Here is a 24313-nt window from a genome sequence, read left to right on the forward strand (position 1 = left end):
CGTAGGCTCCAACTATCTGAGTTGGGGGAACTTAGGAATGATGCCTATGAAGGTTCTAGGATTTACAAGGACAAGACCAAAACCTTCCATGATAAGCATATTCTTCGCAAATCTATTGCAATTAGTGGTCTTATTGTACAACTCTCGGTTGCATCTTTTCCCTAGTAAGATTAGATCCCGATGGGATGGCCCATTTATTGTACATAATGTATATCCCCATGGGGCTGTAGAGATTCTGAATCTAGGAACAGGCATAATTTCAAAGGTTAATGGTTAGCATTTAAAACCATTCCTCGAGCTTCCTACTGTTGCTATTGAAGAGGTCATGGATCTCCATGAACCTCTTTACACAAATGACTAACTTTTACCCAGGTATAACCCCCTTGCATTGTCTGTGCTTTTAATTCTTTTCATACATTGCGGACATTGCATGACTTAAGTGTGAGGGAGGGAAACTAGTTTCTTTTTGTTTTTGCTTTTTCCCCTTTGTTTGTGGTTGTGGTTGTGTTTGTGTTTGTTTTTCTTTTTGTTTCTGAGCTTGCTAAGGATGAAGTCCTACTTTGGCTTTTGGCTAATGATCATACTATTTGGTTGCTTGATGTATGAAAGTAAGAGTTTTGATTAAGGTACCCACCTTGAACGCATAAAAACCCTGTTGAGAAAAGAAAAAAATAAAAAAAAAAAGAAACAAGTCTGTGTCTTGAGGTGGGACTCTCTTTTAAAAAATAAGAGACCCTTGTTTTATGGTGTTGGACCATATGTAAGTCTGTGGGTTCCTTGTACTCTTGATTTGGAGTTGAGCCTTTTTTTTTTATTGGCATGAGTTGACAAATACACAATTTTAAATGAAGTGTGGAAAGTGATATAAAGGAAGAGTAAGAGTTGATTTCCTTAGAACGAGATAGGGCATTGCACCTCAAGATGTGGGGTGTCTTGATCGAAACTCTTAGGGAGGAAATTTCTGGAAGAACTCTGGCATCACTGTCTAGGTGAGCATATGCAAAAAGCGAAGCAACATAGTAACTTGGGTGTCAAGTGTTTACTCCACCACATCATTCAAGCCAACAGTAGTAGAGTAGGATAGAGTTTATTATGAAAAAAAAAAAAAAAAAAAAAAAAGAAAGAAACCACACAGCAGGAAAGTATGTGCAAATGTCATCAATGCCTTGGTAACATGTTTGGTCGAAAACACTCCAACACCTTAGTCCTTAGTTCCATATTACTTCACAAGTGGTCTTGCCTTAAGATAAGGATGTTCTGGAAGAGACAAGGTGACTTCCGAATTAAGAAATATGTTGGTGCCTGGAATTGATATGGGGTAATAAAAATTCAAGTGTCAAAGGAATTATCTTTGCTCCAGATCAATATAGCCCTTACCTTTAGCCAAGGTTGGGATTTTTTTTTTCTTTCTGAATTCTAGGTGCATATTCACTGCAAACACCCATGAGATACAACTCGTCCTCTAGGGGTGACTTAGGGGTTAAAGGCTTGTTGCACATGCTAAGTGCAACCATGATTCCTAAAAATGTGAGTTAGGTTTTTTGTTGTTTACTTTTTATTCTTTTTGTTTTGCTCGAGGACTAGCAAAGTCTAAGTGTGGGGGAATTCTGATGAGCACATTTATGTGTGAAATCTTAGGTTATAAAGCATGCATTTTTACACACTTAGAATAGAGCTACCTTGGGTTTTTCTTTCTTTTTGCAAGTTTTATATTTAAAAGGCCTTAAGGATTATCGAGCATCATATCTCCAATTTTACAAGTAAAGAGGTCCCGTTTCTTCTCATGATTGCAACGAGGATGAAATTCTAAGCAAGATGGATGTGTCGCATTAAAAGTACACATTCATTTTGGCACCCGTACACGTGATTATTCTTTTCGGGCTGGAAAAAAAATAATGGACCAAAACCGAACTGAGATGCAAGCCCAACCCTTCTGTAGCTGTCCCAAGGGTATAAGAAACATTCCAAATGCCAACAAAGATGGAGGGATCCACCTTGGTCATCACACTCTCTCTCCTCCCCCTTGGGCGTTGAAGATTCTCTCTCCTAGTTTTTGGAGATTTGTTGATCTTCTCTTTCCTACTTTCCACTTGCTTAAAGGTCAAGGGCATAGACGAAATTTCCACAAAATAGAAGATTGTCCAAATCATAGGAGTTGTCCACGAGGGGCTGCATAACCTTGAAGAAGAAAGAAAAGAAAAGAAAAAAAAGAGATAAAATAGGAACCCTATCTCCCTATCTCTCCCAATCCCAACTAAATTGGAAACCTAAATCAGCCAAATCGTTCTCTTTCCCTCTCCCTACTTTCTCTCCTTTTTTCTTTTCTCTCCTACCCTCCACCTCATCACCAAAGATCCTAAAAGATCCCACCTTGGGCGTTCTCTTCTCCCCTATTCCCTTTAAAAGAAAATCGTCCAAAGGGGAGGAGGACATTCTCTCTTCTTCCCCAATTTTCGTTGTGCACTCTCTCTCTCCCTCTAGTTCTTCTTTGTTTTTTATTCAAGCACTTTTGTAATTTTTTTATTCAATTAATGCAAGCTTTTTTTTTTTATTGTTTATGCGATTCAAGTTATTCTAGTTGTAATTTTAATTTTCTAGTTCAAGGCTTAGATCTAGGTGACAAGAACCAAGTTTTGGAGCATCTCTTTTCAATTGCAGTTTCTCTTCAAAATATGTTTTCTCCAGGCCTAGCAATTTCAGATTTAGTTTTTAGGGCTGGTAGAATTTCAAATCAACCAAGTTTTTAATTCACGAATTGAAGTTCAGGTAGGTAGGCTTCTACAGTATTCTTCTCATCCCCTCTTCTTGCTACCCATCACTCTTAATTTAGGATTTTAATTTTCAGTTTTACTTTGTTGCTTTCCCTTTCCCCAGAGGTTCTTGGATAGACGATGTTTTGGCTTTGCCTCTCTCTAGCCATAGAACCATCCTTTTACTTTAATTATTTATGTTGCCTCCCTTTCTCTAAAGCTATGTAGAGAAGCCCTTGTAAGATTTACTCTCTGGTCAAGTAAGGAAGCTCGTACTATTTGCGGTGCGTCCCTCGAGCCTCTCTCTAGCTCTATTCCCTGTCTCTACACTTTTATTTTATTTATTTTATTTCAGCCCTTTTCTTTTATTTTTTTCTTCTTTGCTTTGAGCATTTAAATTCCTAGATGATGAATGATTAGGTTTTTAATTTCAATTTCAATTCCAATTTCCCTAGTTGTGTTGGTTAGGACGTTCTTTTAGATGCATTTGTTTTAGGGAGGTAGTTAGAAGTAGATCACAATCATCAATTTCTACACTTTCGCGTTACTAGAAGAAGCCAACAATAAAATGGCCGCCTCCCTGTGTTCGACCCGTAGCTACAATGATCCGTATGCTTGCAGTTACTTTTAAATTTCAAACAAGGCTTCAAGCCGACCCTTTTTATTCTTCTCTGGTTGAGGAAGAGAAATCCTCCTCCTCTGAGCTCACCACTCTCATTGCCCAAGAGGAAAGCTTCCTCAAGCAAAAATCCAGCATCAAGTGGCTTGAGCTTGGTGACTTCAACACTGCCTATTTCCATAGGTCTCTTAAAGCTGGAAACAACTCCAACTCCATTCTCTCCCTCACTATCAAAGAAGGAACCATTCTCTCCTCTTCTGATGGCATTAAATCTAAGGCCTCCAACTATTTCTCTGATCTTTTCTCCCCTCCCATCCCCCTCCCATTCTCCCCTATTCCCCTGGCCTCCTTGACAAATACATCCCCTCCCATCTCATCTCTTCCCTCCATGCCATCCCCTCTGATGAGCAAATATCTGCTATTGTTCTCTCCCATAAAGCTAGCAAAGCCCTTGGTCCTGACAGTTTCAGTATGAGATTCTACTCCACTTGTTAGGACATCATCAAGCCTGACCTTCTCAAAGCCATCAAAAGCTTCTTCAATCCCTCTCAAATCCATGATATTGACTATACCTTCCTCTGCCTCTTTCTAAAAAAAGATGGGGCTTCCTCAATAACTGATTTTTGTCTGATCTCTCTTTCCAATCTCCTCTACAAATTTATTGCCAAAATCCTAGCCTCAAGGATTCAGAAGGTTATTGACTCCCTTGTCAGTCCAAACCAATCGGCCTTTATTGCAGGCAGAAGCATTTCTAATAACATTCTCTTGTGCCATGAAGTGGCTAGAGGATTTGATCGTAAATCCCATTCCCCTGCAGCCCTCCTCAAAATTGATCTCCCCAAAACCTCTGATTTTATCTGATGGGACTACACCTCAAATGTCCTTCGAGCCATGTCCTTTCCCCCCACTTTCATCTATTGGACCCACTCTTGCATTTCTTCTCCCTGCTACTCTATCCTCATCAATGGTAGCCTAGTTGGCTATTTCCCTTAGTCGATTGGTATTCGCCAAGGCTGCCCCCTCTCCTCCTTCCTTTTCTCCCTCGCTCTAGAAGTCCTTTGCCGATCCATCCAAGCTTCAACAGATCTCCATCTGATCTCCACCTCCCAAAATGCAAACCGATCGGTCTCTCCCACTTTCCTTTTGCGGACGATCTTATGATCTTCTCTAAAGCTGACCCCATAAGCACCATCATGTCCTCCCTTCACCAATTCGAGCATCTGTCTGGTCTTCATGTCAATCTTCTTAAGCCCCACCGCTTCCTTTTCGGGGTCTCTGATGCCTCCAAATCCCTCCTCCTTGCCCTTACCGGGTTCTCCCCCGGTTCCCTCCTTGTTAAGTACCTTGGTCTCCCCCTTATCTCGGCAAGGCTCACTGCTCACTACTACACCCCTATGCTTGACCTTATCAGAAAAGGCTTTGGCTCTAGAAGGGCAAGCTTCTCTCTTACGCTGGCCGCTGGAGCTTATTAGGTCAGTCCTCCAATCCAATTAGATATATTGGTCTGGTGTCTACAAGCTCCCCTCTTCCACCATCAAGAAAGTTGAATCTCTCTATTGCGTCTTTCTTTGGAAAGGGAATGATTCTTCCAGATTTCTTCGTCCTCTAAGTTGGGTCGTTGTCTATCTTCCCAAGATGGAAGGAGGCCTTGGCCTGAGGAGAATCCAGGATGTCAACTCTGCTGGCATCCTGAAGCTTCCAAGCAGGATAGCATATGGACTTCCTGGGTCTACTCCCACTATCTCAATAGAGACTCCATTTGGACTACCCCCAACTCCCCCAATGCTTCTTGGTACTGGCTTAATATCCTGAATTTTAGACCCTTTGGCCTCAAAGCCATCTCCTCCCTCATTGATGATGGCTCCTCCACCCTTCTTTGGCTCGATAACTAGCACCCGGCTGATGTTCTTCCTATCATTGGAGCTAGAGTTGTATACTCTTCTAGCCTCCCCAGAGATGCCCTTATTGCTTCCATCTTAACCAATGGTTCCTCGGACACCCCCCCCAAACCCTTTCGGACATTTAGTCTGCCCTCCCCCAATTCCCCCAGGCCACAGAGGAAGGGGTGACAAGCTTCTTGGTCCCTCACCCCCTCCAAATCTTTCTCTTCTTCCTCGGCCTAGGACCTCATTAGAACTAATAGCCCTCTTGTTCCTTAGAGGAACATTGTCGGGTTTAAGGGCCATATTCCTCGGCATAGCTTCACTACTTAGAGAGCCTTATCCAACTGTCTTCCCACCCAATCTTTCCTAATCCACAGACGCATCTCTATCCCCTAGGCTAGCTACCTCTGCTAGGACCGAAGATTCTAATCATCTCTTCTTCCATTGCCCCCTTTCCTCCTCCATCTGGAAAAGAGTCCTTGCTTATTGCTGGCCGAGCCCCCGCCTTCCTCTTCCCCTTCAGAGAGAATGGATCTGGGTTGACATGACCTTTGCTAGCAGCTCTATCTGCGATACTGCTGGAAAGCTTGCCTTCTATGCCACGATCAACGATGTTTGGATGGAGCGCAATCTTTGACTATGGACTACCAATCCATTGATAAGAATGGGTGACTCGTCTTAGGTTTATCAGCTCCTCCAGAAAGTCAATACACTGAAGCAAGGAGATAAGACCATTTCTAAGTATTACAATATTGTTATTGGCCTCTGAGGAGAGTATGATCATTATAGGGACCTTCAACTTTCTAACTCCGAAAATGGAGCTAAGGTTTACCGAACACTTGAAAAGGAGCGTGTACTTATTTTGCTTAGTGGTTTGAATCCGAAGTATGAGCCAATCCGGATAAAAATCTTAGGTCGGTCACCTCTTCCATCCCTTAATGAGGTGTGTAGCTATCTGCAAAGTGAGGAGACCCGGAGGTGCCTTAGATTTTTCTCCTTCTTAAGCAATCTGCTCTTTCTTCCACTGCCCACAAAGGATGGCATGATTGTGGCAGAGGCCGAGGGCCATCCCGTGGAGATGACAGAGATAGACTATTAGACTTCGGTGTGATCATTATGGGAAACCTGGGCACACTCGAGGGAGGTGTGAGGTACTTCATGGCCGTCCTAGCACACGTGGTGGCCGCAGACGAGAAGTTATACATCCCATGCTGCAACGACAGAGACTAATTCTAGGGGGCACCCACAGGAAGATACCAGCTTACTCTCTAGGGATGATAATGTTGTTCTTCGCAGACTTGTTCAGCTTGATAGCCCATTTACCTCACCTACTACACCAAATGCCTCAGCTTCCGTTATGCTTGGTGCCACATATGCACCTTCAATAGCACCATCGTGGGTCATAACTCTAGTGCCACTGATCACATGACTGGTACCTCGCACTATTATGATTCTTACTCCATTTATCCTGGTAAGGATAAGATTCAATTGGTTGATGGTACCCTCTCCTCTGTTTCAAGTAAAGGCAGTATTCCCATTACCTCTTCAATTTCACCTAAATCCATTCTTCATGTTCCTAACCTTACCCTGAATCTTTTGTATATATGCACTATAACTAAATCCTTGAATTGTTGGATTACCATTTTTCCTCGTCATTGTCTTTTTCAGGATTTGCTGACGAAGAGGATTACTGGCAGTGGACTGTACCGCCTTGAACCGCAATTATCTTTTTTTACCACACCATAGTCCTATGCATATGGTCGTAGTGATAGTAGTTACGTGGACTCTTTAACGCTTCGGCATTAACGTTTGGGACATCCCTCTTTTGTTGTTATGAGGAAACAGTCAAGGTTCAAGGTATCGGGTTCGACTATGTTTTGACCCTTGGGGAGACCGAAATTTCGTCGAAACCTGGGAAATTTCGAGGAAACCAGGGAATTTTTCCCAGTTGAGTGGAAACTTTGGTTTTGACCTTCAAAACGTACTTTTTTGCCTATTTTTTGTGTACATCCCACTTTAGACATTTCTAACATATTCACATAATTAGTTTAATTTAAAAAAAACACGTAAAGTCATACTTGTGGCATGGTTCAAGATCTTGGCGAAATCTCGCTGAGATCTCCTTTTTTTAGACTAGCGAGATGAGATCACAGGAGAGATTGTAAAACGACAAGATCTCACCGAGATCTCGCCAAATCTCGCCATATCTAGCCAAGATCTCACCTCTCTCTCTACTTTTTTGAAGAAAAAACACTTAGTGGCAAGAATTTTGGAGCTTTTGCTTGTGGATCTCTATTCCTACACTCATTGAAGCTTAAAGAGTAGAGACTATTACCTCCTCATCCACATTTGGAGCTACTTTTCTTCTCAAGAACCATTTTAGACAAAAACAAATCTTCTCAAACCCATTTTTTCATCGAAACATCATCAGTAACCTATTTTATGTCATTTCAAATTTTCAAACGTATGTTAATGTGACTCATCAGTTATCAATGTTAATTGTTAATTAATTAAGTAATTATCTATGATGTCTTTTAAATTCTTAAGATTATGGTGTCATGTGTTGGTTGTGGAATGTGGATTGTGGATTGTGGATTGTGGATTGTGGAATAGAGCATACTAGTCTAGGGGAGCCGGAGACTAATTACACAGGGCACGAAGTCAAAGTACCATTTTAAGTTTGATTTAAAAAAAAAAACTGATGTTTCCATTGTGTTTAGAAGTCCTAAAATAGGGAAAATACCTATTCAGGGACTACAAAGACCATATGACCACCGAGACCAACCACCGAGTCGACCGTGAAAAAATACATGATCTCGGAGAGATTTGGCGAGATCTCTCTTTTTTGGATTAGCAAGATGGGGGCGAGAGCGAGATCTTAAACCATGACTTGTGGCCCACACCAAAAGTTTGGTAATGTACATTGAGTCGTTGACTGAAAGTCTGAAACTATACTACATAAGTACATAGTCTACAGTCTACACTAGATATTGTCTATAATCTATATCAACACATAATATATAATACAAATGATCCGAAATAAATAAAAATATTACATCATCATGAGTTATCTCTCAACACTCAACACTCAACACTCAACACCCAACACTCAACACTCAAAAGTCAATTCCAAGTAGAGGGTCTTGGCGATTCCATCCCAAGATCTACGTACCACTGCAGATGTCGTAGCCGCTCTTCTGAATGCACCACATATTCGTCTCATAACATGTTTTGGGCCCAATTGTTTTGGTATTGTCACTACCCATCTATAAGATGCATCATCAACATCAGCTAGGTATCCCAGCCTAGGGAATGGGTCAGTCATAGTTATAGGATGTGGGTATGGCACACAAGGTTGGGATGGATACCTAAACATACTGTAAACAAAAGATGACCCACCACCTGAACTACCCTCCTGTTCAAATGAGGTAGAAGATCCACCATATTGTCCATACTCCATACCCACTACCATATCCAAATGAACTGGTGCTCTCAAAGGATGGTCCATCGGCATATACAACATATGATGGATACCCATATGCAATGCAGCTGATCCAACGCTCTCAAAGCCACTATCACCATAATGTACTGGACTAGGGCTCGAGTCAATGAATTCTGGTGCACGCCAATGCCCAGATCCTCCAATCTGTCCCAACGTCATGGCTTCTATTGTGCCAGATAAGCAAGATACATCCATGCTTTGGCCCATCCCAGTTGCCTTATCTTGAGGCCCGAACCTTCTGCGTGGTCCTCTACTATAGCCTCTCTGTTGTCGGGAACCTTGATGTTCATCTTACGTGGCATGGGTGAACTCAATCTCCCCTGTGGATCTGATTGGCGATGGTTGTGGAACCGGGTCACTTCACATCCTATCATCCTCCTCTCGCAAGGCAGCTAATTTATCACCATCATCATAATCACCATCACCATCCTCGTCGTCAACATCATCATCATCATCTTGTGTCTGGTCAGGGATCCGAGTGGAAGATGATGAAGACGACTGATGCTCTTCTTCTTCATTTCCAACACCAGGGTGGGACTCAAATGGACGGTGTATCTCTGAGTAAATTCTCCCCTCTTCAGACATATATTCTTAGACGTCAACATCCATTCCTGAAGCAATATAAATGCCAAGCCGACCACCAGGCTCATCTAAAAGTGGCTCACCTCTATCTCTAACCCACTCATAAAGGGGATCTTCATCATCGTCATCCATTTGGAAGATATCGGCAAGCTCGATTGGGGTAGTATCAATCTCCATTCCAAGGTGTATATGCTCTTCTTTCAATCTCATATTATAGTGCACATAAACCAAGTCCGACAGCTGTGCAGCACCCAATCTGTTCCGTCTCTCTGAGTGTATAAGGTTAAAAGTACTCCAATTGCTCTCACATCCAGTGGCGAAACATGTCTGGGATAACACTTTAATTGCTACTTTAGACAAGTTGGGTGAGTCTCCTCCTTATTGCACCCACCATTCAGCTGCATATAACAATGAGAGACCATTATGTGGGTTTCTATGATGGTGCATATCTAAATATGAAAGAAAAGAATAAGGTCATTGGACCAACCAGTAGCAGTGTTATCTCAACCCACAACAACCGCTGCCTAGTCGAAACTCCTAGGTCTATCCCTAAAGGTTTTCATCTGTATTTCGACACTAGTGTTAGCAACTTATCATTAATATCCTAGATTAATAATTGCATCAATTAATAACTACAATACTCACCTCTATGTTGATAATATCTTGTGCCGCTGGGTTTGACTCAACCTTCTCCACCATGGTGTGAACTGCATCTATGAGATCAGTTCTCAATGCAAGCCTATGTTTGTATTGGTACTTGGGGTTTAGATAGTATGCTGAAAATATATAATACAAAATAATGCTTAAGCTAAAGTATATGTCAATGTCAATATTTACAAGTTCAAAATAAGGTGAATACAGTAAAAGTAACCAGCATTACATAGAGGATGCGTGAGCTGCCTCTCCCAGCAGTCCTTGATTATGGCAAGGAATTCTTGTTACCCTTTCTGTACACCGCATCCACCTCCATCTTCATCATTTTAATAACTGCCCATATGATTGGTAAGGTTGGTTTCTTCTGTGAGTCAACCAGCTTCAAGATGTTGGCAATCGGATCTAATATCCTCACCACTTCTTCTGTGAGCTGCTTTTCCTCCATGAGAATTAGATCCATTCCAATTAAACCACTCCTCTGAAGCAAACATGGACCTCAATCCAGACTTCTTCGTCTCAAATCTCTTTAACGCGATATAGTTTGTCACGAATCTTGTCAACCCTGGCCTCACCAAGTCCCCACCACATATAGTCCTTAACAAGTTTAGAGCAAACCCATGGTTGTATACATAAGTGGTCACCTGCTCGCTTTTTCTACTACACTTTTTACAATCTTCATATTTCCTATGTCTTTCAACATGAGATCAATGCAATGGGTTGCGCAAGGAGTCTAAAATAGATGGTACCTGCGATTTTTCATTAGTCTTTCACCAGCTTTCTTGAAATTGCTCCCATTGTCAGTGACAATCTGTACCACATTCTTCACCCCAACATTCTTTACCACCTCTTTCAAGAGGTTGTGGATGTATTTTGCATCCTTTTTCTCACTAGATGTATCAACTGACTTGAGGAAGATCGTCATTCCATCACAATTTGCCATGAAATTGATGATAGAGTGTCTAGTGGGTCCAATCTATCTATCATGCATCACTGTCACTCCATAGTACTCCCACATTGGCTTCAACTCCTCAATGTAATCTACCAACTCTTTCTTCTAGTTTGGCGAAAAGAAATTGTACATCTCATATGCAGTTGGCCCCACACCTGGCCCAACCCTACCAATCTCATCCAACATGTTTTGGTACTATGACCCTGAAGTCACATTGGCTGAAATGCTATGATAGAAAGCCCACTTGGAGAAAGCCATTCCCACTACCTCCTTTACATTGGTCTATACTTGCTTCAATTTTAACTGTCTTGAGTCCTGCTTCCGAAACAGTGCAGGATCAGCTTGAAGAACCTCAACATTATGGTAACGAACTGGTGGTGGGGGTGGGGCTTGGTCCCTCACACTCTAGGACCTCCTCAATGGAATCTTTGGCTCTCTATGTCTCAACCTCCTCCTCCTCCTCCTCCTCTATGGCTCAGGGTCTTCTTCAGCCGGTCGAGATGAACCAGCTCCCCTAGCCCTCTGGACACGTCTTTACTCATCAATCTCAAGATGGGTTCTGCTTGTTGCGAAAGTCCTCCTCGGTTGTTCAACCTCTTGTGTTGTTTCTCCATCATCCAAGTCAGGTTCATCACTGTCGTAATCTTGCTCCCCCAACTTTGGCAATGTCTCTAAACAAGCATCATGATATTCTTCCCTAACTGCCTCTTCTGCTACCTTCCTTTTAAATGCTCTAACATACTCCTTTTGATCTCATTAGAAACATTAGGGCAGCCCAACACATTTTTGTCCCCACCAGCAAGATGCCACTTTAGTCTTGTGGCCCCACGGGATAAGATTTTTTTGGCAATAATTACACTATGACTTCCTCTTATCAGCTGAAAGAGGTCTCCCATGCAGCCATGCAATGTCTCCACCTCTTTCAGCCATTATACAACACTAAAAATCTTGGTACCAACACTATTCCAACAAAAAAGAGACCAATTATTAACATATACGAATCAATAATGTCTCATAAAAACAACTAAAGGTTATTGTAAATTCCCGACAAAGCACTATATTTTTTTGCCTATTTAAAAATATTTTTCAAAATTATTTTGTTAATAAATACATTATTAATCAATCTTGATTGTAAATGCATTTCTAATAAATTTAATAATTTTCTTGAATTTCAAACCATAATAAAAAAAATTTCATAATTATTTATATTTTTTAAATAATTTCAGAAAATATTGAATGAATTTTCAAAATTTAAAAAAAAAATAAACCGAAACCATCACACTATAGATCGGCTAATGGCGTTCAACATATATTAAATTGAACACCAAACATCAATTGTTAACCCTATTTTTTTCAAATACATGTAGGTAAATGCACAACTGTTAAGTTGCACTATTGCAACATGTTGGTCACATATTCAAAACTTGGAAACAACCTCTTCTGCAAAGTAAGGGGTAATGATCAGGTCATAATTATTCATGAAATTAATGTTCAATTGTTAATTTTAGTTAGGTTTTCATGATTAATTTGACCACATATTTGGATGATCTTTAATTGTAGGGTTTTCAAGAGATGTGCACAGGTTTGATGCTAAATGGACGGAGATGGTTCCTTCTGGAAGCAAGGGCAAAGGATCAAGGGCAGAATTGGAATTTCCAAGAGAAAAAGAGAATATAAAAAAATAAAAAAGGGAAAATTTAGGGAGAGAGAAAACCCTAAGGTTCTCTCTCTCTCCCTATTTCATACGTTCTCTTCTCCCTCTCTTACTTTCTCTCATCCTCCTCTCCCTTCTCCTACTTTCTCTCATGTTTTTTCTCTCTTTATCCAAATTAGATTAGGATGCGTTCTTTTCCCTAAAATCTCTCCCCTTCTACAACTCAACCCACGGTTCCCTATTCTTTCTCCATCTCCCACAGTGTCCCACCGAATCTCTCCCTCCTACAATTTCTCTCTTTTCTCTCCATCTCACACGCACATCCCCTTCTCTCTTTTCCCTATGTTGTCTCCTATGCCCACAGTACCTATTCCTCCCTAGAATTTCTCTCCTAATCGACTAGCTTTCTCTCTTTCCTAATCCATCTCACGCATCTCTACCTCTCCCTAATCTCCTACGATCTCTCTCTCCCCCTTTGTCCTAATTGGCTAGCTATCTACCCTCCATTACCCACGATTTCTTTCCTATTTTATCTCTCTTTGTTCTCTCCTAGTGGAATTCCACTTCTATCATCACAGGCACCACCCTCTTTCTCCAGATATCTCTTGGAGTCCTTCCCTTTTTAGACCCTACACACCCATTCTTTAGGAATGAGGGCTACCCATATACCTCCTCACACACAAGATACCTGGCTAGTTTTTTCTTACTTGGTTCTCATAGTTCTCCTTTCTTCTTGGATCACGCCTTCTTTGGAATGACGTTTCAGGGACAGCATTGCACAGAGAGGATTGCCATTGCGCCAAGGGTTCATCACCACCATTATCATTGCTACCTTCATTCATTAGTACCATGAGTGGCTAAGTTCCCTTTCTATCTTTAAGATTAGATGAAGTTTTGAGTTATCGTTATTTAATTTCTGGTCAGAATTCTTACTTGATTGTTTGATGTTAAAGACCCCTTCCCATTGTGGATGATTTTTAATAGATAAATTAGTTTAGAATATGTGTCTCTGTGATTCAATTATTCTATTCAACCAATGGTATTTTATGTTGATTTTTGGCATACATTAATTATGGCCTTTAACCAATCAAACTAAGCGTGCTAAGCAAAAGCAATAGACGGTAGTGCTTGACAGGATAGGTTATGCTTAGTGTAGTCAAAGATTGTGTTTTTGCAGTTGCATTGGAACATGTAGTTTCAATGAACCAAAGTATGAACCAGAAATTGGTAATAATACCAAAACAGATTCGAGACCTAAGGATAGTTTCTTCTCTTTAAATCTTATTCTTGTTAATGGGTTTACTTAATTTTAATTTCAATTCTGAATTTTACAAATTTGATTTTCAAAACGATATTCACCTCAATCTTAGTAGATTTAGCCTTCTAGTTCTCTGTGGGTTCGACCCCTTTCTTACCACTATCTCATAGTTTAGTTAGGGTTTATTTTGATTCGTTCACGATAGCAATCAGGTAAGGCTGCGTACACTTGGCCCTCCTAGACCCTGCAGTAGCGGGAGCCTCGTGCACTGGGTTGCTCTTTCTTCAAGTAATTGTATTTTTAAAAACAGAAAATAAAAAATTAACATACAAAAAAAAAAAAAAAGGGGACACCGTGAATGCATAGATCAGGTCAGTCTACTAATATACAAAAAATTTACATCATTCTAATCTCTTTACAACTATATTCTATTAAAAAATTAATTTTTGGGGAAGATGGGACAAGGGGAAAATCTTGTGTGTCTCCCCAAGTTTCCCACTTTAAAGAGAAAAAAGTAAGGGGAGAGGATCAAATTTTAGATAATAGGAGCCTTGGTTTCTTTTAAAAGTATCTTATATAAGAGCTAGTTCTACCCAAAGGGTCGAACCAAGTGGTTCAGTCGAAATTTCCCACATTTCAGTCAAAATGTGAGAAATCTCGTCGAAACCAGTCGAAACCTGTGACTTTTTAAAGTCACAAGCTATATGGTATAGGTCTCCTGCGATACGGTCAAAACATGCAAATTTTTTACCGTATTGGTCGACTTCTTGAACATAGAAACAATTACCTTATTTATTTACATCTTTTCCTTCTTCTCATGTATTTCATTGTGAGCCATGTACTTTTGCTAAACATTGTCGTTCGTCTTATCTCTATCATAGTAATAGATTTGTAATTCCCTTTCATATTATGCATACTGATGTTTGGGAAACTTGTCATACAACCTTTTTGTTTGGCCATCATTACTTTGTTTCTTTGTTGATGATTTTTCTTGTAGTACTTGGACTGTTCTTATGAAACATAAAAAGTGATATTTATGATGCCTTCAAAAACTTTTATCAGATGACCTATGCCCAATTTAAAAACAAAATTAAAATTTTCCAATCTAATAAAGTGGGGAGTACAACTTGCTTCTGTTGATACACCCCAACAGAATGTGGTGGCTAAGAGGAAAAACTAACATTTGTTAGAAGTTGATCAAAGGCTCTTATTTGGCATGCATGTTCCTAAAACTTTTTGGTCTAAGTCTATTATTATTGCGGCTTTCCTCATCAACCGCATGCCCACCAAAATCCTTTTCAACTCTTATCTCCATAGGCTTCTACTTTTTTCTCTTTCCCCCAGGGTGTTTGGTTGTTTTTGTTATGTGCATGTTAATAAATCCTCTCACACTAAGCTTGATCCCAAGACCCTCAAATGCCTCTTCCTTGGGTATTCTTCTACTACGAAAGGATACAAGTATTATCGCCCTCCTTCCCGAAGGCAGCTTCTCTCCAAAGATGTCACCTTCCTTGAGTCTATGTCTTTCTTTGCTTCCCATCAGCATCCTCTTCAAGGGGAGAATAATGGAAGTGAAAAGGCCAGTGATGTCATTCCATTTCTTTCTCCCTTACCTATTTCCCCTTTTATGATCGACACTGGGAAACACAAAGAGGTGGATGTTGTTGACACTAGTGATCAATCATGTGATGGTTCTAGTAAGGAGAATGAGTTAATTAGGTACAAGAGAAAGGGAAAGAAGACCAGCCAAGAGTCCTCTTTGGATCCACATTCTGAAATCTACCTTCCTCAATCAAGTAACATTCCTCCTCTCCCCTCTGAGTTAAACATTCTTATTTTTATTAAGAAGGGAAGGAGAGTTTGCAATCCCATACCCAATGTGTTTCCTATTATACTCTCTCTCCTACAGGTCTTGCTTTTACAGTTTCCCTCTCCCCTATTTAAAATGTCACAAAGGTTATGTCTGACCCAAAGTGGAAGCAAGTCATATCGAAAGAAATAATGGCTCTAGATAAGAACTGTACCTGAAAACTGGTTAATCTCCGCAGGGAGAGTTCAAGTTGGATGCAGATGGGTTTACACAATCAAGTACCAATCAAATGATGCTATTGAGAGGTACAAGGCAACGTTGGTGGCCAAATGGTATAGTCAAGTGTACAGAATTGACTATCAAGAGACATTTGCTCCTGTGGCTAAGCATAATTCTATAAAGGTTCTCCTATCTTTGGCAAAAAATAGAGAATGGCCTCTATATCAATTAGATGTGAAGAATGCCTTCCTCCATGGTGACTTAAAGGAGGAAGAGTACATGCAGCCTCTACTTGGCTTCAATTTTCCTTTAACTAAAGGGAAGGTGTGTCTTCTCAAGAAGGCTTTGTATAGTCTCAAATAGTCCCCAAAACCTTGGTTTAAGAGGTTTAGGCAAGCTATTCCGAATAATGGGAATTCCTAGAGTCAAATAGACCACACTTTATTCACCCGACGACGTAATGGTACTATTACTGCACTAATTGTCTATGTTGATGTCTTGATGACATTATAGTAACTGAAGATGACAGAGTTGAGATAGCTAGGCTGAAGACCTACTTGGCCAAGCAGTTTGAAATCAAAGACCTTAGACACTTGAATTATTTATTAGGAATTGAAGTGTCATCTAAGAAATGGATAAACATTTGTCAACAAAAGTTTGAGCTGGACCTGTTGAAAGAAACAGGAATGTTGGACTGCAAACCTGCAAATTCTCCTATTGAGCATAACCATAGACTAAGAGAAGATTGTGATCCTTCTCTTGTTGACGCAGGGAAATTCCAGAGACTAGTGGGGAAGCTTATCTATCTGTCTTTGACTCTCCCAGACATTCTTGTGCAGTTGGAGTGATGAGCCAATTTATGCATGCTTCAAAGAGTGACCACTTGAATGTTGTATACCACATTCTCAGATACTTGAAGTCCTCTCCAGAGAAAGGACTATTATATGCCAGGAGAAACCACTTGAGGATAGAAGGCTACACAGATGATGATTGGGATGGATGCACCTCTGGAAAATGGTCCACATCCAACTATTACACATCTGTGGGTGGAAAAGAGGAGCAAAAAACAGCATGTTGTGGCTTGGTCAAATGCAAAGGCAGATTTAGGGCAATGGCTCATGGAGTTTGTCAACGTATATAGTTGAGGCAGTTGGTTCAAGAGTTGGCTTTGACACTGAAGGGCCTATATGGCTCTAGCCACTCTACTGTGATAAAAAGGCAGCTATGAGCATTGGTCACAATCAGGTGCAGCATGACAGGACAAAGCACATTGGAGTGGACCGGCACTTCATCAAGGAAAAGAGAGATTCTAGTTACATTTGGACTCCTTTTCTGAAGACAAATGATCAGTTGGCAAACATCTTCACCAAAGGGCTCAACTGTCACTAGTTTAGTACCCTTGAATGCAAGCTGCGAATGGATGATATTTATTCTCCGGCTTGAGGAGGAGTGTTAAAGTCTATGTAATAAGGGTATTTTAGGAACATGTTCTTGTCTCTTATTATATTTTCAATTTTTTCCATTTCACCTCCTTAGGGAGGAGTATGTAAATTCCTTACATCTTGTTAGTGAAGTAATATATATGTGGTAGAGGATCTTTTCTCTACACATAAGATTCTACCAATCTCTTCTTCTCTTCTTCCCTTCTTCTATTCTTCCTCTTCTTCTTCTCCAACCTTCCACTCTCTTGTTCTCTTACTTCCTCTCCATCCTTACATTCTAACTGCTGGGTCTTTTCACACTGAGCATGGGGAACGCTAGATAGACAGGGTTCTTTTCTCCATAAAAGAAAGATCTAACTTAAATTGGACCAAAACAAACCACCAGTTCAACCGGGTCTAACTTAAACAAAAAAAATAAATAAAAACAACTAAAACGTAAGCCTTAGAATGGGATGGGCTATGCTAGGCAGCAACTTTCTTGGACATCCACATCACTAACATAACAGGAAGTGCACACAATATGGGATAATCCTATGGATGACTAGCAGTTGCAAGGTGTTATCCCACTTATATAGATTAACACTAATTTCTCATCTAGTGGTGATCTACCGTGATCGCATGGTTGACATGAGAAGATTCTTCAACCAAAGATCTGTATGTGAGTCTGCAACTCGGGAAGTTTGGTGCTGCTGGTCTTACAATTTACATACCATGCAGATCCCCTGGGTTTCAGATTGGCAAGGCAACAGGGGGAGAGAGAGAGGCCAACAGGGATCTACTCCATTGAGAAGATGAAGTGAGAACTATTGAGAAGAGAGACGTGAGGTTGGACGTTGGTGAGATGGGGTATAAGGAGGGATTTGTGTTTATCTCAATTTGTTAGTCGAGGCATCTGGAGGGATATGTGGTTATCTCAATATGTTTCTTAAACAACAAAGCAACTTCTTTATGCTTTTGTGTTTTTGCCTTTTGGTGTTCCGTATGCCCAGTTCACTTCGGGAGAACAGAAACACAAACCAGACTAACCAAACACATTTCTGTTCTTCTTTTGTCCACACAGAATAGAAAAAAACAATGGAATACTTCTTCAGAGTGTTACCAAATGCAGGGTGACGTTCCCCCTGCCCAACCTTTTTTTATAATTTTTGTTTTACCAAAATAAGAAAAAATCAGAATGTTACCAAAATCATGTTTCTTGCCACCCGAAAATTATATTGAGTATAGCAACAAATCAGAGAAAGCATTAGGTTCCACAAAGCTCACATACCCTATCTGCTAAGCCACAGTTGGAAGAAAGAGATTGAGCCATCTGTGCCTGGACTGGGCTCAAGGTGATACCATGGCATTTAGCCCCATATTTCTTTGCTAGGTACCTGGAGCTGCCACCAATCCCACACCCAACATCAACAACGGCCATGGGTCTTTTAACTGGATCCTCTGCAAAGCGCAAATCAATTCATCAGAACAGTAGAATAACAACATAAAAATTGGAAAGATACAAGATTTTCATTTCCAAGAGAAACAAGTGTAAATCAAGATATTATTCCACCCATGACTGCAAGATCTACTACTGTTAGTAGAGATTATAAGAAAACAGATTTAGTCAACTCGTAGTTCCACAGACACCTGAATAGGTTACAGATCCTACAGTGTCGAATATTCTAATGTCTAAAGGAAGTAGTATCACATTCATCTATTCTACTAACAAAAACTGCAACTCTTTTAATTCATCAAAGGGGAATTCTTCTTTTTCTTTTTCTCTTTTTTTTTTTTCTGTTTGGGGGGGGGGAGTCAACTCTAAGAGGGTTCTGGAACTACTGTCAGAGAAGCCAAGTGTGGAAGTATTAAGACATGATCTATGGACAGTAATACCGATTCAAGCATCAAAGAAATACACAAATATATGGAGCATTGGATTTGGCAAATAAGGAGAAAAATATTCATTAGTATAGATATAATTTTAAGAGACATGATCAAGTTAAAAAGTTCCTTGTGTTGTTTTGGTTTGCACGTTATACACAGAGCACAGAAATTTTAGGTACAAGCATGTACATATTTTACGGTTATTTAATCAGCCCACCAAGAAAAGTCTCTCTGATGCAGACAAGCTGCACTACAAGCAGTACAGCCAGCGGAATAAGAAAAACCAGGCCCATACTTAGGCCCAAGATTCTTCAACGGGACCTTTGGGTCAGGCCAGACCAAGCCCGTGGTCTGGGTGTTTACTGGTTCATTCAAAACCAGAATCATGGGGTTACTTTTGTAGTACTACCTATTAGTTAGCATAGTTTCTATTTTGATTACTCAATCGTATCTTTAATTTCTCATTGTATTAATTGTATTGGTTCTATTTCCTTGATGTACCAGGCACCACTACATGTCTGGGCCTATTTTAGTAGTTTCTAATTTTAGTACTTTCCTTCAAGAGGTAGTATGCTACCATTTATATGGTAAAGGAGCCTCAGAGCCTCCCCACGATTTTGAAGATTAATGAAGATTGGCTTTGAGCCTTTGTTTGCTATGAAAAGAGTTGTGCAGGTCAGATGCCCTATCGTTCGGAGAGGGATTGACCAAGGCCTTGGTCCTTCATTCGACCAGAGTTGTAACTCCATCCATAGTCCAGATAGAAAGTAACAGTAAGCTTTTAGTTTTTGTTCTAATTTCTAATTTCAGATCTTCCTCATATCTCTCAATCTAGCCATATGTTGGCTGAGATATTTTGCGGCTTATTTCCTTTCACTAGACTCTACATTATTTCCAAAGTGGGTGCTGATCTGCCCAGTAGGTTGTGAGAACGGCATAGTTACTAAATCGAATTTCGATAGTTTGTTTTCCCTGCTGTAACTACTAATCCCATGCTGGATCACCACCATATTTGTAGAAAGTATACTGTTACCATAGCCCCATACGTGGTCATAATTTGAGCTCAATCCAAGCCCTGGTTCTGTGGTTATCAAACCCACTCTACTGCTGTATCACTTGGCCAATGGTCCTACTTGTGGGTGGATTTAGCAGTTTGGCCACGTAGATTTTGGACAATGTTCACTGCTCACCGGGAGGACTGATTAGTGCTGGCTACTAAAGGAGAGCCTTTGGTGTAAAAATACTTAGCAAACAATTGCAGTCTTTCCAGAATTGATCTCCTCGGGTCAAAGAGCTGATAACTTTTCAATTGTGGGAGCTCTCGGCTTGAGGGAGAAAACAATATCTGAGTCATGGAAAGATAGTTCATGGGATGATCTTCAGGTAGGATTTGGGTTCTGACTCAATAGTTGGTAATGCTCTAATCGATAAGTATATCAGAAATGCAAGAACTGAAGCAGCTCTGTTGGTTTTCTTGGAGATGCAAATCAAAGATGCTGTTTCATGGATAATATGCTTCATGGGTTTGTCAAGTGCAATGACTTGGAATCTGCTCGCTTGGTTTTCAATGAAATGCCACAGAGGAACTCAATCTCTTAAACTGCAATGATCAGTGATTACATCCAGGCAGGGAACCCAATTCAGGCATTAGAACTCTTTCAGAAAATGAAATTGGAGGGAGATAACCCTCGTAATGCGACGACAATCATAGCTGTTCTTTCTGCTTTATGCAGATATTGGGGCCCTGGATCTTGGCACATTTCATGGGGATGGAAACAGTGTTCTTCAGGTCTTCGGTGAAATGTAAAGAACTGAGTGAAGCCCAAATGAGGTAAAAGCAAGAGATGAGAAGAGAAGAGCTTACCTGAGATGCCGGCGAATCTGAGCGCTTCTTCAACCATGCGAATTTGAGCAGACCGATGGTCAGAGATCGAAGATGGCACGTCTGGATCGTAGAACCCATGATGCATATGGTCTCCCCATAAGTCCTCCCATATCCCTGACGACTCATCGTATAACTCCGCAATTCCCTTTTGCAAAGCTTCCATCCCCGCACGCGGTGGAGCCGCTGCTGCTATTACTCCTCTTCTCCGACATCGCCGGAGACGACCTATACCGGTGGCGTTCTTCTGCCGGGGTCGAATTAGGGTTCCACTCTTGCAAGTGGGTGGTCGTTCATTTTGGAACTGTAAAAATGTAGCTTTGCATGTGCGGAGCAGAGTACTCATTGCCAGAAGCTGCTCGAAATTCTCACTAACAAGTGAAGAAGGGAAGTACACTCGTACTGGTGGATATACACCCCTTTGGAGGACTTAGTACGATCATGCACTTTCTGTCCACTTCCTCACGTGATACCCACGTGGACCACACAGAGTCTCACACCCCACTACGTGTATGAAGTGTCGGTGCGCCAGAACGATAAACACCTCTTTCCTTTTTTCTGCAAAAACCTACTGTTGGGTGTGGACCCCACCATATTTTGTAGTTTAGGCGCATCTTAGCAATAATATCAACTGCGAGTTCCCGAGTATTGAGTCTCCTGACCAAACCGTAAGCCGGTTTCGGAATGCGATGGAGTTTGTCATGCTGCGCTCGGCCTGGCCAGGCTCGTCGGACATCGGTCCAATTCCAGATTAGACCGGCCAGAAATGTGTTCTACTAGGATTTTTTGCGTTTTCTTGTGTTCCAAAATCTGGATTGAGCTCAAACTGAGACCGTTTAGATCTAATCACGTTTGGATCTCCTCTTTGGACTCTTTGACACGTTTCAAATTAATTAAACATGAAAAAAAATAATTAAAAATCTTCCATTTGATTTTTTTAATGAAAATAAAACCTATTGTTTTTTTTCTTTCGGTGCAGCCGTCCCATTGGTTTACATACAACCTATTTTTAGTTCCCGTTGTTTGAGCTACCAATTTAGGCAGCAAAATAACTGTCTCTGACGTTGTTTTAAAGCAAAAAGTTTCTGCCTATGTTTACATACATCTAAGAATAAAGAGGTCACACTTGAAGGCCAAGTGGTAGAGGATAGGTCAAAAGTTAGGCTGGTCAAAAAGGCGGAAGTTGCTTCCCATTTCCGTTGTAACGTGTCTTTGAGCCTAGATAATAACGTCTTTCGCATTCTTCTTAAATGTCTCATGTCATTAGGTAGTCAGTCATTAGTAATGAACACTTACCATCGGAGAGAAAATAGATAGCCCATCCAATAATTGTAAGAGTTGCTATAATAGCACAAACCATGATGGGATGGGGGGAGCCCATCTCCCAAGGAATGAGTCAGGCAATGAAACCGAATCAAGGTGTTGATTATGTTGGGTATAGTACTGGACCCACCATGATGCATGCTTGGTGATTTGGTAGGGGTTTAAGTTCGCTAGTAGAAAATATTATCTTATTTCTATAAAACCAAATAAAATAGCAGAATATAATAAAAGTAGAAAACAAAAGTTTGAGATCCTTCCCTGTGAGAGCCAGAGTATTAAATAAATACACAATTAAGTTCTGAAAAAAGGATGCACAAAGAGAGGAGGTTTGTAATCCCAAAAGACTTGCTGCCCAAATGCGCTTGGTGATCTCAGGAGAGAAATAGGTGCCAGAGGGTTTCATAATGATTCTTGCATAAGACACAAGATGTGTCCACAGTTAGCCACTGTCCAAGCACATTCTTAGTCAGAAGACCATCGTGCATTAGCCTCCAAAAGAAAATTTTAATTTGGGGTGAATGTGGAGTTTCCACAATAGTTGCCACCAGTGTGAGCATGGAGAACAGCATGTACACCTGTTTGATATTCTAGTCAAACTAGTAGGGGTAATATTGTTTGGTAAACAAAAATTAACTTAAATTAGGAGTATAGATATGTTTCAACATCTATATTAACAACCTGGGTTCTATTTCATAACCCTCAAGATCTCCTATCTAAGCTTCTTAACAAAACTTACATATTCAAGTCAAAACCATCCATTAGGTTACTTATATCAAAAAGAAGATGAAAGAGTGCTCAGGCCAACCAAACTTTAACATTATTTTCTACAAACCAATCTATTATCTCTAGATAGTCCATGCCACCTTTTTTTTTTTTTTTTTTTGGCACCTAGTTGTCCTTGATAAACCCCTCAAATATTTTATTCTTACGAGCTCCTTACAAAACCATTATTAATATATGTTGTAATAGAGTGAGAGTTTACTAGTAACAGATACTGCCCAACCAGCAACTCCATTGGACCTATCATAATCAACAACAACAAGATGTGAAACCCCTTACAATATTATACGGTAATCAATTATGTCCCAAACATCCACAAGCTGAGAGCTACAAGCTAACTAGTCTAAACAAGAAATATAAATCTCCAAATCACAAACCCACTTAGTAATAGTTCGAATTAAATAAGAATCTCATCTTAGTATGTTTAAAAGCGACACAATTCTAACATATTCATGCAAAGTAAAAAAGACATAGTCAACACAGAAAGGATAGTTTGCTTTTGAGAGTTGTTCAAGTTAGATCAAAGAGAAAATAGTGAAATAACTAAAAATAAAATAAAAAATTAGAGCAGTAAGGAATTTAGATCTTAATCTAGAATCCATTTTGGTGAAAGCACATGATTTATATATATATATATATATATATATCATTCAGTTTCAATTTTCTTATTATAAAAACAACAAGAATGATTAATCTTTACAAATCTAACTATTAATCTTTACAAATCTAACTATCTTACTCTTAAAGTAATAACACATTGCTTCGCTCTTCACCATGGAAGGGAGGTTGTTAAGAAAGTTTAAGATGAGATCGATGAATCATTGTTTGCAATTACATATGGTGTTGTCTGCACATTTCCCTCTAATATGGTCACAAAATAGTTATGGAGTGTATGTTTGCAATCCAAATACATGTGAATTCATAAGAGTAGATGTTTCTTTTGGTTTAAGATATCCTGATTTTATCAATGAGTATAAAATAGTTTATTTAAAGGGTAATTTACAGCGCCACCCCCTGGAGAATGCCAGTATTATAGGAACACCCCCTCTCTTTCACCAAATTAGACTCAGACCCCCTACCGTCAGTCACCGTTAAGAAAGAATTTGAAATGACATTTTTACCCTTTTAACTAAAACAAATAAA

At 40.1% G+C, this 24313-nt stretch overlaps 1 protein-coding gene across 2 annotated transcripts in view; it reads right to left on the reverse strand.

The window, feature by feature from the left end:
* Positions 1-21472, reverse strand: part of LOC122081156 (tocopherol O-methyltransferase, chloroplastic) — a 51558-nt gene extending 30086 nt beyond the window's left edge. The window contains exons 1-2 of one of the 2 annotated variants that reach the window (XM_042648147.1): positions 21050-21472; positions 18590-18759 (exon numbers count right to left, since the gene is read on the reverse strand). In XM_042648147.1, coding sequence (XP_042504081.1) covers positions 18590-18759; positions 21050-21413 — 534 coding nt within the window. In that variant the 5' untranslated portion in view covers positions 21414-21472. The remainder of the gene's footprint in view (positions 1-18589; positions 18760-21049) is intronic. The other variant, XM_042648146.1, reaches the window with a different exon arrangement.
* Between the last annotated feature and the right edge of the window lie 2841 nt (positions 21473-24313).

Source organism: Macadamia integrifolia, chromosome 6 (genome assembly GCF_013358625.1).
Source record: "Macadamia integrifolia cultivar HAES 741 chromosome 6, SCU_Mint_v3, whole genome shotgun sequence".
Taxonomy (NCBI): domain Eukaryota; kingdom Viridiplantae; phylum Streptophyta; class Magnoliopsida; order Proteales; family Proteaceae; genus Macadamia; species Macadamia integrifolia.